The sequence below is a fragment of the Leguminivora glycinivorella genome, chromosome 20, assembly GCF_023078275.1.
Source record: "Leguminivora glycinivorella isolate SPB_JAAS2020 chromosome 20, LegGlyc_1.1, whole genome shotgun sequence".
In the NCBI taxonomy this organism is placed as follows: domain Eukaryota; kingdom Metazoa; phylum Arthropoda; class Insecta; order Lepidoptera; family Tortricidae; genus Leguminivora; species Leguminivora glycinivorella.
The window spans coordinates 3,870,349-3,883,252 of NC_062990.1; the positions used below are offsets into that span (position 1 = coordinate 3,870,349).

Genomic DNA, 12,904 nt, shown 5'->3' on the forward strand with positions numbered 1-12,904 from the left:
TTTAGTAACATAGGTATTTTTTACGCGATTCATACTCAGAATCGCGAGGTCTTTCGATCTTGATAGGAGAAAAAAAATGTCCCAAGATTTCCATACATTTTTCAGATCTTCCATTCCGTTACCGCCATACAAAATGTATAAAAAAAAATGGTAACGGAATGGGAAAAAACCTTGGGACACTTTTTTTTCTCCTATAATGATTGAAAGAGCTCGCGATTCTAAGTGGAAACCACATAAAAATTCAAGATCCAAAAAAAAAGTGGAGTGGACAACTTTGAAAAAAATGGCCCATCTTTTGAGGAGTCGACCATTGCCAACCTAGCCGAAGTGACAATCGTTGACGGTAGGTGGCATTCGAAACGCAGTCTGGCTCTGTCGCGCCACTACAGGGGGGTTAACATGACGTGCTAAAGCCGTTCAGTTTAGGTTGAGAGAGAGGGACGGAGCTATGTAACTGCTATAGCTGTGTCCCTTTCTCTTAACCTAAACTGAACGTCTTTAGTACGTCATAGTAACCCCCCAGGAAGCTAGCTACGATACGCTTACAAAGAGTCACCGATTGAGACGTTTTATAAGTACAGTTGAGTTGCAAAATTGAAGGGAGAAATTATTAATATATTCATTTGATTCGCATTGCACTTTTGCAGCTCGCTGTACACTGGTACTTTCACCTTCTCGAAGGTGAGGTACAAAAAGCCACATTTTGAGTCACTGAATAGTTCACATAATTGTTTTTACACTAGACGTGTTTTATGCGTTTGCTATACGTGTGTACCCTGCGCCGGTTGGTTGCCATTACCTGAAAAAAAAAAAACAATTAAAATTTTATTTTTGAATCAAATGAGATGATAGCGAGGATATAAGAATTACACTAAAAATACTAACATCCTAACAAGTATCAATACTGGTATTGTCAACTAGAATCAATATTTATTTCAGAGTTTACCACTTTACAGAGCTAAATTAGCAACAATTTTGATCCCCGTCATTGTTTAACCTTGAGAGACCCGGAACCATTTTTTTTTCATTTTTGATTTTCGAACTCTTTGTAACACAATCATCAGCCTCATTTGCAACATAATATAAGTTCAAAATCCATTTTGATAATAAATATAAATATCATCGAAGATCGACGCTTGAAATAACATTTTGCAACAGCGAGTATGTCAAAATCACTGCCAATATAGCTTGTTAAAACTCTAAGGGCCTTATCACACTTGCGATTTGCGGACGATTTGAAAGCGAAACGAACGCGCAGCGAATTCGCCGCGAGTGCGCAGCGTATTCGTCGCGATATCCATTGCAACAGTATTTGAATCTTCCAACGGTGCCATTATTGTTGGTTGTCCATCTGTCCACATTTGTAGATAATAAACTACTACAAATAGCGACTTAAACTAAAGTGGATAGAAATTCATTTTGCTGATGAATACAGTATGAGGTCTCGACTCTAGACGCGGCGAACTCGCTGCGCACTCGCGGCGAACTCGCTGCGCGTTCGTTTCGCTTTCAAATCACCCTCAAATCGCAAGTGTGATAAGGCCCTAAATTTTATAATATTTATTGTATGCCTATAATAAAAGGAGAAACAAGAAAATTATCCATTCGAGCATAATGATAATTTATTTAACCAGAAAATAATCCGATTGAATAATTTTAACACGAACTCGAATACTCAAAAGCAATGAATGCATTAAAATAATCGACTTAATATGATTGCATCAACACTGGCAGGTTTTGCATAAATGATTTAAATGAATCCGATAATGTACTACATTCGTCATAATTAAAATATTAAATATTTATGAAAATACTTCAATGGTGACGGACACTATTTAATGGGTGGTCCCATTAAATGAAGGTAATTTCAGTATAATTGCATGAAACATAATTTAACATATAATGGAATTTGGTTTTTTTCGTCGTGTAGGTAAAATAAATATCATAACAAACGAAGTGACACTTAGTGATCTCCTTCCGATATTTAGTTCATCGATAACTTACATTATAATATGTCATTAATTATTATAATTGTCATAAATTATGGCTTTGGCACTAAATCTTAAATAGTTTCATGTGCTTTGCCTACCCTGTTTAGGGAATATAGGCTTTAATTTATGTGTATATAACGTTAATGTTTTATTACAAATATCACATGTTTAAAAATAAATGGACAATAACAATAAAACGAAATATATTTTAAAAAGGATTGTCGATGTTTTTATTTTATCAAGCACTATCAACTTGACGTTAGTGCCAGAAAAATATCTAGGTACAATCATAATTATCTTGAGTTACTTAGTCTTCATTTATGTTCAATTTAGCTTGTTGACTTATAGTTTAGAATAGTTTTAATTCAATTTTTTTGTTACTTGTACTACATTACTTACTTTACCCCCGTTTTATTAATTAAAAATAAAAAGAATCTAGAGTTTTTTATAATTATTGCAGGTATTTTTGGTGTGTTGCCGGTCCACTTCAGTTAAGCACATTTAATTACTTGAAATAAACTAAAATATTTAAAAAAAAGTTCAACTCGGCCATCCTGAAACTGTTCAAGTCCCTAAGTAACTTACTTCAGAATAGTTAATACTAATGATTTGTGACGTGATGTTTGTGTTGTACTAAAAACCGGCCAAGAGCGTGTCGGGCCACGCTCAGTGTAGGGTTCCGTAGTTTTTCGTATTTTTCTCAAAAACTACTGAACCTATCAAGTTCAAAACAATTTTCCTAGAAAGTCTTTATAAAGTTCTATGATTTTTTTCATATTTTTTAAACATATGGTTCAAAAGTTAGAGGGGGGGGGACGCACTTTTTTTTCCTTTAGGACTGATTATTTCTGAAAATATCAATATTATCAAAAAACTATCTTAGTAAATCCTTATTCATTTTTAAATACCTATCCAACAATATATCACACGTTGGGGTAAGAATGAAAAAAAATATCAGCCCCCACTTGACATGTAGGGGGGGTACCCTAATAAAACATTTTTTTCCACTTTTTATTTTTGCACTTTGTTGGCGTGATTGATATACATATTGGTACCAAATTTCAGCTTTCTAGTGCTTACGGTTACTGAGATTATCCGCGGACGGACGGACGGACGGACGGACGGACGCACGGACGGACGGACGGACGGACGGACAGACAGACATGGCGAAACTATAAGGGTTCCTAGTTGACTACGGAACCCTAAAAAATGATGACCTCACTAATCTTTAATACATATTATATGTATATGATTATATATGATAGTAATGATGACGACAGACCTTGATGGCAAGACCACTGAACTCCGCACGAGAGAATACGGCAGAGGCGCCGGCGCGGACGCCGATTCAATTTAAATAATTTTTAAGAAAAAAAACCGCCTTACTTTGGGGTTCTGGTGATAAATACTTTCAAATGTTGGATTATGTTATCAATTCGTCTGTATATTTTTTAATGTTTGTTATTCGATATCTCCGTCATTTCTGAACCAATTTTGAAATCTGGATGGTTCTGAAGTACTTACGGATGAGAATGATTATCAGAACGGAACTCTAACCAGGGGCGGCTCACTCTTCATCAGCAGTTCCACTGCACCAAATGTCACTGTTCTGGACGTAAGTACATGCTGTTCTTATAAAAATACCAAGGTCACTATAAGTGTGCCGTTCAGATTTGAGGAGTTCCGTTCTGACCATCATCAGCAGTTCCACTGCACCAAATGTCACTGTTCCGTACGTAAATGCATGCTGTTCCTTTAAAAACACAAAAATCACCATATGTATGCCTTTCAGATTTGAGGAGTTCCCTCGATTTCTCCAGGAGCCCAAACTGGGTTCTGAGAAAAATGTGACCAATCTGTATGCATATACATTCAATCAAAAAAAAATTTTCAAAATCGGTCCAGTAACGACGGAGATATCGAGGAACAAACATTAAAAAAAATACAGACGAATTGAAAACCCCTTCCTTTCAGATTTGGAAGGCGGTTAAAAATATCTACTCGGCCATCCTGACACAGTATTGCGTCCCTTTCAATATTTTACATTAAATAATGAAATCCTGGGTAGTGTTTTATTTTTGTTATATTAATGGATAAAACGTAATATGATAGTAATGATAACGACAGACCTTACTGACCTGATGGCAAGACCACGGAACTCCGGACGGCGGAGTATGGCAGAGGAGCCGGGGCAGACGCCGATTCAATTTAAAAAAATCTACTCGGCCATCCTGACACAGTATTGCGTCCCTTACAATATTTGACATTAAAGAATAAAATGCTGGATAGTTTAATTTTTTGTGATATTAATGGATAAAATGTAATATGATAGTAATGATAACGACAGACCTTACTGACCTGATGGCAAGACCACTGAACTCCGGACGGCGGAGTATGGTGGGGGCGCCGGTGTAGACGCCGGCTTCGCTGTGTGCACTTGGTTTGGGTAACCTGTAACAAAGAGAGAGAGGTTATGTAAAGTGATAAAAACAATACTGACTAGAGAAAATAAAAAAGTTAGCTATCTAAGTGTGGTAACTTTTCACGATTAAAAACAGATTACAAAATAGATGAAATTGAAAAGATTTTGGCATTGGCATATGGTACAGTCAACCAGTTGGAACCCTAGGCCACTCTACTACCATGTCAAAATGAAAAGCAGTAAGAGATTTCTTACAATCTAATTTATTACGCCACTATGACATAGTTCTACAGTGGCCTAGGGTTCCAATTGGTTGACTGTACAAAGAGTTCACAGATAGAAATAAATGTCGCAAATCTAATCAGGCCCTGTAGCCGAATGGCATTTCTCCGACGCCAAACGAAAGCGATACGCCGCTGGCTCTGTCGCGCCAATACGCAAGCGCGATAGAGATAGATATCTACTAGCGCTTCGTTTCGTGAGCGTTTCGTGAGCGATTGTGCCATTCGGCTAGCCACCCAGAGGTTCACATTTTGGTAGACATAATTTTAACACTGAGGAATTTTGATTGGATGGTTTTATTAATATAATATGATATCTCTTAAAATATGCCAGTAGATATGCAGCAGTCTGAGTGTTTTCTGACTGCTACACCAACCCTTTATTCTTCTTAAAAAGTATTGTGATGAAATATTTAGACCGACAGTCCACTATCATATGTTTATCATAGAAATATGATCATAGGTCTGTATGCCTCCCTTTTTCTCCGACGTGAATAAAAAGGACGGCATGTTGCCTATGGTCATATTTCAATGACAAACTTATGATAGTGGACTATCGGCCTTACACCGTAGCTTGTGTGGAAGACAGTCGCGTGACTGTCGCTGTCGCGTCGCATCGCATCGCCTATCATCGATAGTTGATCGTCGTCGCCCACCTAAGACACTTCCATGCCACTTGCATACCATATTAGAGATCGCATGGCATCGCTGTCGCGCAACCGGCGTTAAAATATGTGAGAAAATTTGTCAATTTACCAATACAGCTAACTACACATTAAATAATAAATATATAAATAATTATAGGACATTCTTACACAGATTGACTGAGGCCCACGGTAAGCTCAAGAAGGCTTGTGTTGTGGGTACTCAGACAACGATATATATAATATACAAATACTTATATACATAGAAAACATCCATGACTCAGGAACAAATATCTGTGCTCATCACACAAATAAATGCCCTTACCGGGATTCGAACCCGGGGCCGCGGCGCAGCAGGCAGGGTCACTACTGACTGCGCCAGACCGGTCGTCAAACACATTGCAATTTATGTCTTTTAATTTATAACAAAAATAACTATTTCAAAATAATAACAAAGTATTGAAAAACAAAACTTCTTTGCCATAATAAAATCTTCGTTCACTTAACAGACAAAGATAAACAGATAAGCCTTCAAAACATTTATAATACTAAAAATCCAGTCTCTTGCGAAAATAATCCAGGTATCATGGTAATCCCTTGAAAAGCAGATTCAATATTTTTAATATATGCAAGATGCTTTTATAAAAATCAATCTCATCAAAACCGGCTTAGCGGGCAGTATTGATCAAATCCTGTAAGTTCTTAAGCTGCACGTTGAGAAAATAACTTCAAATATTGCTTTGGATTTGAAAGGAACTGTTAAAAATGATTTCAGTTTGATGAAATTCGCATATCTAGCGTACCGTGCTTTAGAAAAGCATATCAATATTATTTCAATTTAAATTAACCGTCATTTCAATTCGTTTTCTCAACTGTACTGTATTCCTTATTTTTTAGCTTTTACCGCCTAATGTAATTTAAAAATAATAAATAAATAGATCCGTGTCCCGTGTGGTATTTAAGAATTTTACCACTCCCTTTCCTTCCGCGGGTGTCGTAGAAGTCGACTGTGGGATATGGGTTCAATTGTGGTGTGGGGTATGGACGCCAGCCTGTCACTACAATATCACTATTTCGTTTGATTTCAACCCCATGTGCTCTAACTATCCCGTTTGGGAATACATACATACATACATACTATCACGCCTGTATCCCATGAAGGGGTAAGCAGAGCACATGAAACTTCTCAAGTTTCAGTACCACTCTTGGCAAATAAGGGGCTGAAAGGAAACGAAACTGTGACATTTACTTATTTATTTATTTATTTTTGTGTGTGTGTTTGGGAATACATTTATGACTTTATGTGTGTGTAAATGTAAATAAATAATACAAATAAGAAGAGACATATCACAAAAACAATTTCAATGAAACGAGACAATCATCCTAATAAAAATAACAGTTTATAAGATCCGAATGTCGCTGAAATTTCAATGTTATTTCGAGGGCAGACATTTTAATGGTGTAGGAGAAACGCGTAGGAAAACTCAATAACTTGGCATTTATCAGAGAGGTTACTTTTAAAGTACCTAATTTGACTCACAATGTTAAGTATTTTAATATATCTTCATGAATAGATAAGTTAACATATTAGGGCATTTTCGCGAAAAAAGATTCAAAAACTTGTTTTTGTAAAATACGTTAATTTAATGTTTTTTTTTTCTACTCAGAATCACGAGCCCTTTCGAACTAACTACTAGTAAGTAAAAAAAGTGTCTCAAACTTAAATTTTCCACTTCGTTACCATTTTTCAAACACTTTGTACTGCGGTTACAAAGTGGAAAGTATGCAAAATAATAGAAAATTTTAGGACCACTTTTTTTGTCTCTTGTTTTTTGGCCTGGGTCGAAAGGGCTCGTGATTCTGAGTAGGAAAAACATGAAATTCACCTACCTTGGCTTACCTTAAATTACTAAATTACCTTAGAAAAAATATGTTTGGTGATTGTTCTCGCGAAAATGACCATTACGAGTTAAATAAATTACTGTAATTTGAAAAAGTGCAATTTATTTTATCGTATGTGCATGACCTTTCAGTGATTTACGACAATAATTATGACCTCGGTCTCTTTAGAGCAAGAGTGAATATTATGCTATTACTAAATCGGTTGGCTCCACCTTAGACTGTCTTCACTTTGCATCAGGTGTAACTAGGGTTTAATCGCCGATCAGTTTATAATAATCAAAGAAAGTCATATATATTTTTATTATATTATATTACGGAGCTATGAGCACACGCGTTTATTCTTTCGACGTTTAATCGGAGGAGGAAGTTACATACATGTCAAACATGTGTCAAAGACAATGAGTCTCTTAATTTATTTCATGTTACCATACAATTTTTTAACAATTTTCATTTTCACTCTAAGAATAAATTAAATTATTTTCATAGAAAATAATTCAATTCGTATTTTAAGTAGTCACACTACTATTAGTTCATAAACAGGAAAAAATATTATATTTTTTTCATTTTTGTTGCAGTCGTTTTTTTGTGCGACTGTAAAAATCATAAGGATACATATAAAAAGCGTAAGCCAATAAATTGACTTAGTCTAAAAATAACCCCAAGAAAGGTTTTGTTAATGAAATGAACGATGTACGCCAAGTCATATGCCAACCAAAACCAACGTATTTATATATTAAAGAAAGAATGGTTTTTAAATGTGTTTTGAAACTATGGGTCGAATTTAAACAAAAAGTTAACATAATTATGTACGTAATATAGATGCCTATTGACGACCGTTCTGGCGCAGTTGGTAGTGACCCTGCCTGCTAAGCCGCGGTCCCGGGTTCGAATCCCGGTAAGGGCATTTATTTGTGTGACGAACACAGATACTTGTTCCTGAGTCATGGATGTGTTCTATGTATATAAGTATGTATTTCTCTATATAAGTACCTATGTATATCGTCGCCTAGCACACATAATACAAGCTTTGCTTAGTTTGTGGCTAGGTTGATTTGTGTAAGGTATCCCCCAATATTTATTTATTTTATTGTTGTAAATAAATACTTAGATAAACAAATTCATGTCTCTTGTATGCCGTTATCGGTTATAAGAACTTGCAGCTAGCAGGGAGGGCCACTGGCATCACTGCTCAGAGGCGAGACCGGTCATCAAAAAAATAGATATAATCTTTTGTAATTATGTCTTTTTAGGGTTCCGTAGTCAACTAGGAACCCTTATAGTTTTGCCATGTCTGTCTGTCCGTCCGTCCGTCCGTCCGCGGATAATCTCAGTAACCGTAAGCACTAGAAAGCTGAAATTTGGTACTAATATGTATATCAATCACGCCAACAAAGTGCAAAAATAAAAAATGGAAAAAAATGTTTTATTAGGGTACCCCCCCTACATGTAAAGTGGGGGCTGATATTTATTTTCATTCCAACCCCAACGTGTGATATATTGTTGGATAGGTATTTAAAAATAAATAAGGGTTTAATAAGATCGTTTTTTGATAATATTAATATTTTCGGAAATAATCGCTCCTAAAGGAAAAAAAAGTGTGTCCCCCCCTCTAACTTTTGAACCATATGTTTAAAAAATATGAAAAAAAAATCACAAAAGTAGAACTTTATAAAGACTTTTTAGGAAAATTGTTTTGAACTTGATAGGTTCAGTAGTTTTTGAGAAAAATACGGAAAACTACGGAACCCTACACTGAGCGTGGCCCGACACGCTCTTGGCCGGTTTTTATAGTCTTGAGGTGACGATGATGATGTCTTGAATGTTGACGGTAATTTGTATGTTCAATTTCATAGTATCATAAAACGTGGGTGGTCAGTTTATTTCCTTAAAACATGGTGTTAAAGCATCTTTTTACTTTCGCACGATCGTAAAAGCCTTCATACTGTATTCAAGAGAACGACTTTATTCTGGATTCTCACTGTCTTGGATAAAATGATCCATTTTATGTCCTTGCATTTTATAGACTGAAGGTGTGGTCTGTAATTCTTTTTAAATTGAAATTTTATCAATAATTACAATTCAAAGACGCGTGAGCTACGCTAATAACAATGGGAAAACGTGTATGTAGCGAAAAGCGAATACAAATGGAGAATCGAACTATTGGGGGTCTCTGGTACTAGTGATGACTGAATGTGATGTTCTCATTAACTGTGATTACTGTAAGACCAATAAAATAATATATTATCCGAATTAGAACTAGGATTGTTAGTAATAAATCTGATGTAATGATATAAAAATATATTTTTCTCAAACATTTTTTTATTTCATTGTATGTTTGAGAAAAGCACTATACATGCCTCGGCGTGAAAACGGATTCCCGACCTCGTATCCCTATCCGGCCGGCTATATACCCACTTGGCCGGAAATCCTCATTTTCCCGGCCTCTGATGTAATGTACTATTGCTATTATTATAAACCTTTTTAAAGGCAAAATGGATTCACTAACGTTTAAAATATTAAAGTATAATTATTGCAAAAATCTTTTTACAAATAAATAACACCAAAGAGGATCGAGTATTATAGAGAGTTATTATTAAAGTAAAATCACAGTGCATAGACTGCCATCTCTCGACACAAGCTTAAAACTTTCGAACCTCAGTTTTGACCATTTGGCCAATATTGAATTGAAATATTAATATTAGCGCCATCTAGCCGAGCGTTCCCCATCTTAGCCACCGTACCTTTTTCTCTATAACTTTAGGTACGTTTTTTTCTTAGACCTTATCCTTCTATACGGAGTTACATATGTCTTTGGTAACACTGGCTTATTTCTTTCCCATTTAAAACAACAACTCCTTTTCGCCTGAAATATATGAAGCCTTTAATTCTGGATTGCCACATTTAACAACTTACCTATGATTAGTTTACGCTGACACTAACCACACAGTGTATAAAACTCAATTTATGCACACTTAACTTGTAAAATATATAATGAGAACGTACTAAGATAATTTCTGATATTTACTACAGTTTAAGTGTTTGTCCGTTGCAGAAACCGCACACTTCATAAAACTACATATTTACGACACTGAGGCTGATGGTAATTAAATAAGTTGGCCCTGTTTTGATACGACTTTAAGATACTACAGGAGCAAAAATCCTAAAATGAAAAGGAACCCCCCTTTCAATTTGGGCATTTTAGCTAGATATACTAGTGTTATTAACTAGATTTATCAAAAAAAAAAAATTGTCCATTCAGAACCTCAGTTAAAAGATGTTAAAAAATCTTTAAAAGTGAGGTTCCGCTCTCGACTGTTTCCTCCTTCAAAATTTGAGAATCGGAATGACAATGAAATTATCTCTGTCGAACCGTGTAGGGTTTTTGGCTAATTGTTACCAATTTTGAATACCTACCACACCTTTTTTGAGCTATAATCAATAAGACCGTTTTGAAACCGAAATGTTTAATAGTAAGAAATTATAGCATTTCACAAAAAATACATAAATCGGCGGAAAATATGGAGATCGAACCTTCTCAGTGTTCAATAATATCAATGAATGGTTTAAGTTAAGAAATAATATAACGAAAGCCAAATGCAACGTCTAACATTTTCAATTTAGTCGATTTAACCTCTCCTATGAAAACGGATTATAGGTACCTATCGCGTATACTGAATTTACTATAATCCAATAATCGATATAATCCATTTCCATAGCTTTATTTCATGAGTAACTATCGCGGTAACCGAAGACAATATTTAAAATGAATGGTTTATTATTGATAAATAAATGCCAAGTTTTTGACATTTCACGATTCCATAATTGAAGTCGCGCTTGATGTATGGACTCGCGCGCGACAAGCCAAGTTGTGCTAAAGGGTCAGAATAGGCCTCCTTGTGATATAAAGTAATCTTACCGTGTGAACTGTTCCTTAGATACGGGTTCCCGTATGTGGCCGCGTACCGCAGGTCCACGCCTTTCGCGTAGATCGGTGGCGCTGAAAATAAAACTATGATTAACGAAGGAAAACATGGTAACTGGGCATGATATTGCAGAAATTGCTGCAAAAGGTTTTATCCCCCCCTTTCAGTCAAACGCACTTTATCAAAATATAGGCAAAACAGTTTCTTGTGTCGCGCGGCGCGCAGTTTGAATGGCTTGTCGAAGGATCTAGATATTGACGTTTTCAATTGCTCAATCCCTAGTGTAAGGCGCAATCTAGTCAATCGTTGCTTCTAAACAGCATGCTGCAGGTAGTGATGTGCCAGTCTGTTGATGCCTTGGAGTCTAATCTGTAATTTGTAATACTTTGTGTCTGGTCCACGTTGTTCATTCAACTGATAATTGTCTTATTTATATGTTCTACCCAATTAACTCAACATAATGTATACTTAATGTACCTTAGTATCATATAGGTATTCATTCATTATAATTATCTTGTTTCTTACTTCGAGTTACTTAATACCACTTAGGTTATCCAATGTACTGGGTATCTCGATCACATGTGCATGTGTATTATTGTGTATCATAATTTAAATTACTGTGTAAAAACTATCCATCCAGTCTCTATTTGTGAGTTCCTATAATTGGCTCTGTATTGCTATTCTAAATGTATATTGTATCATTCATAGCTGTTGGAATTCCTTGTATAAATAAATAAATAAATGACACATACAGGAATCAGGCAGAAGTAAAAAGAACAACTATCTCAAACAGCACTTGGATGGGCATAGTTACTTTAGATACATACATACATACAATCACGCCTGTATCCCATAAAGGGGTAGGCAGAACACATGAAACTGCTAAAGCTTCAGTGCCACTCTTGGCAAATAAGGGGTTGAAAGAAAACGAAACTGTGACATTTACTTTAGATATACATAATTATAGATATAATAATTATTGGATTTTCCACAATGTATAAAAACAATATTGTGGCCAAAAACCTGCTGGTTATGTGTGAGTGTGCACGGGAAAGCGTCCCACTTTGTCGATTGCTATAAAGCCGCTTTGTTTCTCGCATTAACACTTTCGAAACCGGGCTCTACGCGGCGCTACGACATTTTCGCTACATACGGGTTTCCCCATGTAATCGGCTACGCTTCTACGAGCGGTGAGCCCGACAGTCGGGTTCTTGGTAGCGAAAGTGTTAATGGTAACCTACAAAGTGGGACGTTTTACTAAACATACTCACATAATGTAGATACATACAAACATTATTGAATAAAAAATATTGGTCTTACGGTCAAAAACTCATGATATAAACTAGTGTCATAATACTCATAATCATAACTTTCATAAAATGGGTTTCTTCTACTAGCAATGAAAATTATTCCTTATTACGCAAATGAAACTTGGACTGTTTGTCTGTACGTATACATTTTTGTTATTCCTTCACTCTTAAACGACTTTCATCGCAAAACTGTTTTGGCGCCCATCAAATTACTTAAGATAAATTTATTCAATTGTCATTCCACGTAATTAAATTTAAAGCTAGTCTATTTCGAGCAAGAAACTTTCAACGCCACAGGCCAAAGCTAAGCCCGAAAAAGCAGAAAAAAGTTAAACAAAAGTTTGCGGTCCAGCAAAACCAGCGTTTTGCATTCAAGTCTACTTTTAGGCTCAAGCATGTGAGCTTATTTACCGCTTCGCTTGTTATTCAAG

At 35.7% G+C, this 12,904-nt stretch overlaps 1 protein-coding gene across 9 annotated transcripts in view; it reads right to left on the reverse strand.

Annotated features, from left to right (window-relative positions):
* Positions 1-433: 433 nt before the first annotated feature.
* The window catches only part of LOC125237071 (irregular chiasm C-roughest protein-like), a 159,751-nt gene continuing 147,280 nt past the window's right edge, over positions 434-12,904 (reverse strand). For 4 of the 9 annotated variants that reach the window (XM_048144015.1, XM_048144014.1, XM_048144016.1 and 1 more), the window contains exons 19-21: positions 11,157-11,237; positions 4,350-4,442; positions 435-799 (exon numbers count right to left, since the gene is read on the reverse strand). In XM_048144015.1, coding sequence (XP_047999972.1) covers positions 762-799; positions 4,350-4,442; positions 11,157-11,237 — 212 coding nt within the window. In that variant the 3' untranslated portion in view covers positions 435-761. Of the gene's footprint in view, positions 800-4,340; positions 4,443-11,156; positions 11,238-12,904 lie in introns of all 9 variants that reach the window. The other 5 variants (XM_048144018.1, XM_048144020.1, XM_048144022.1 and 2 more) reach the window with 4 other exon arrangements.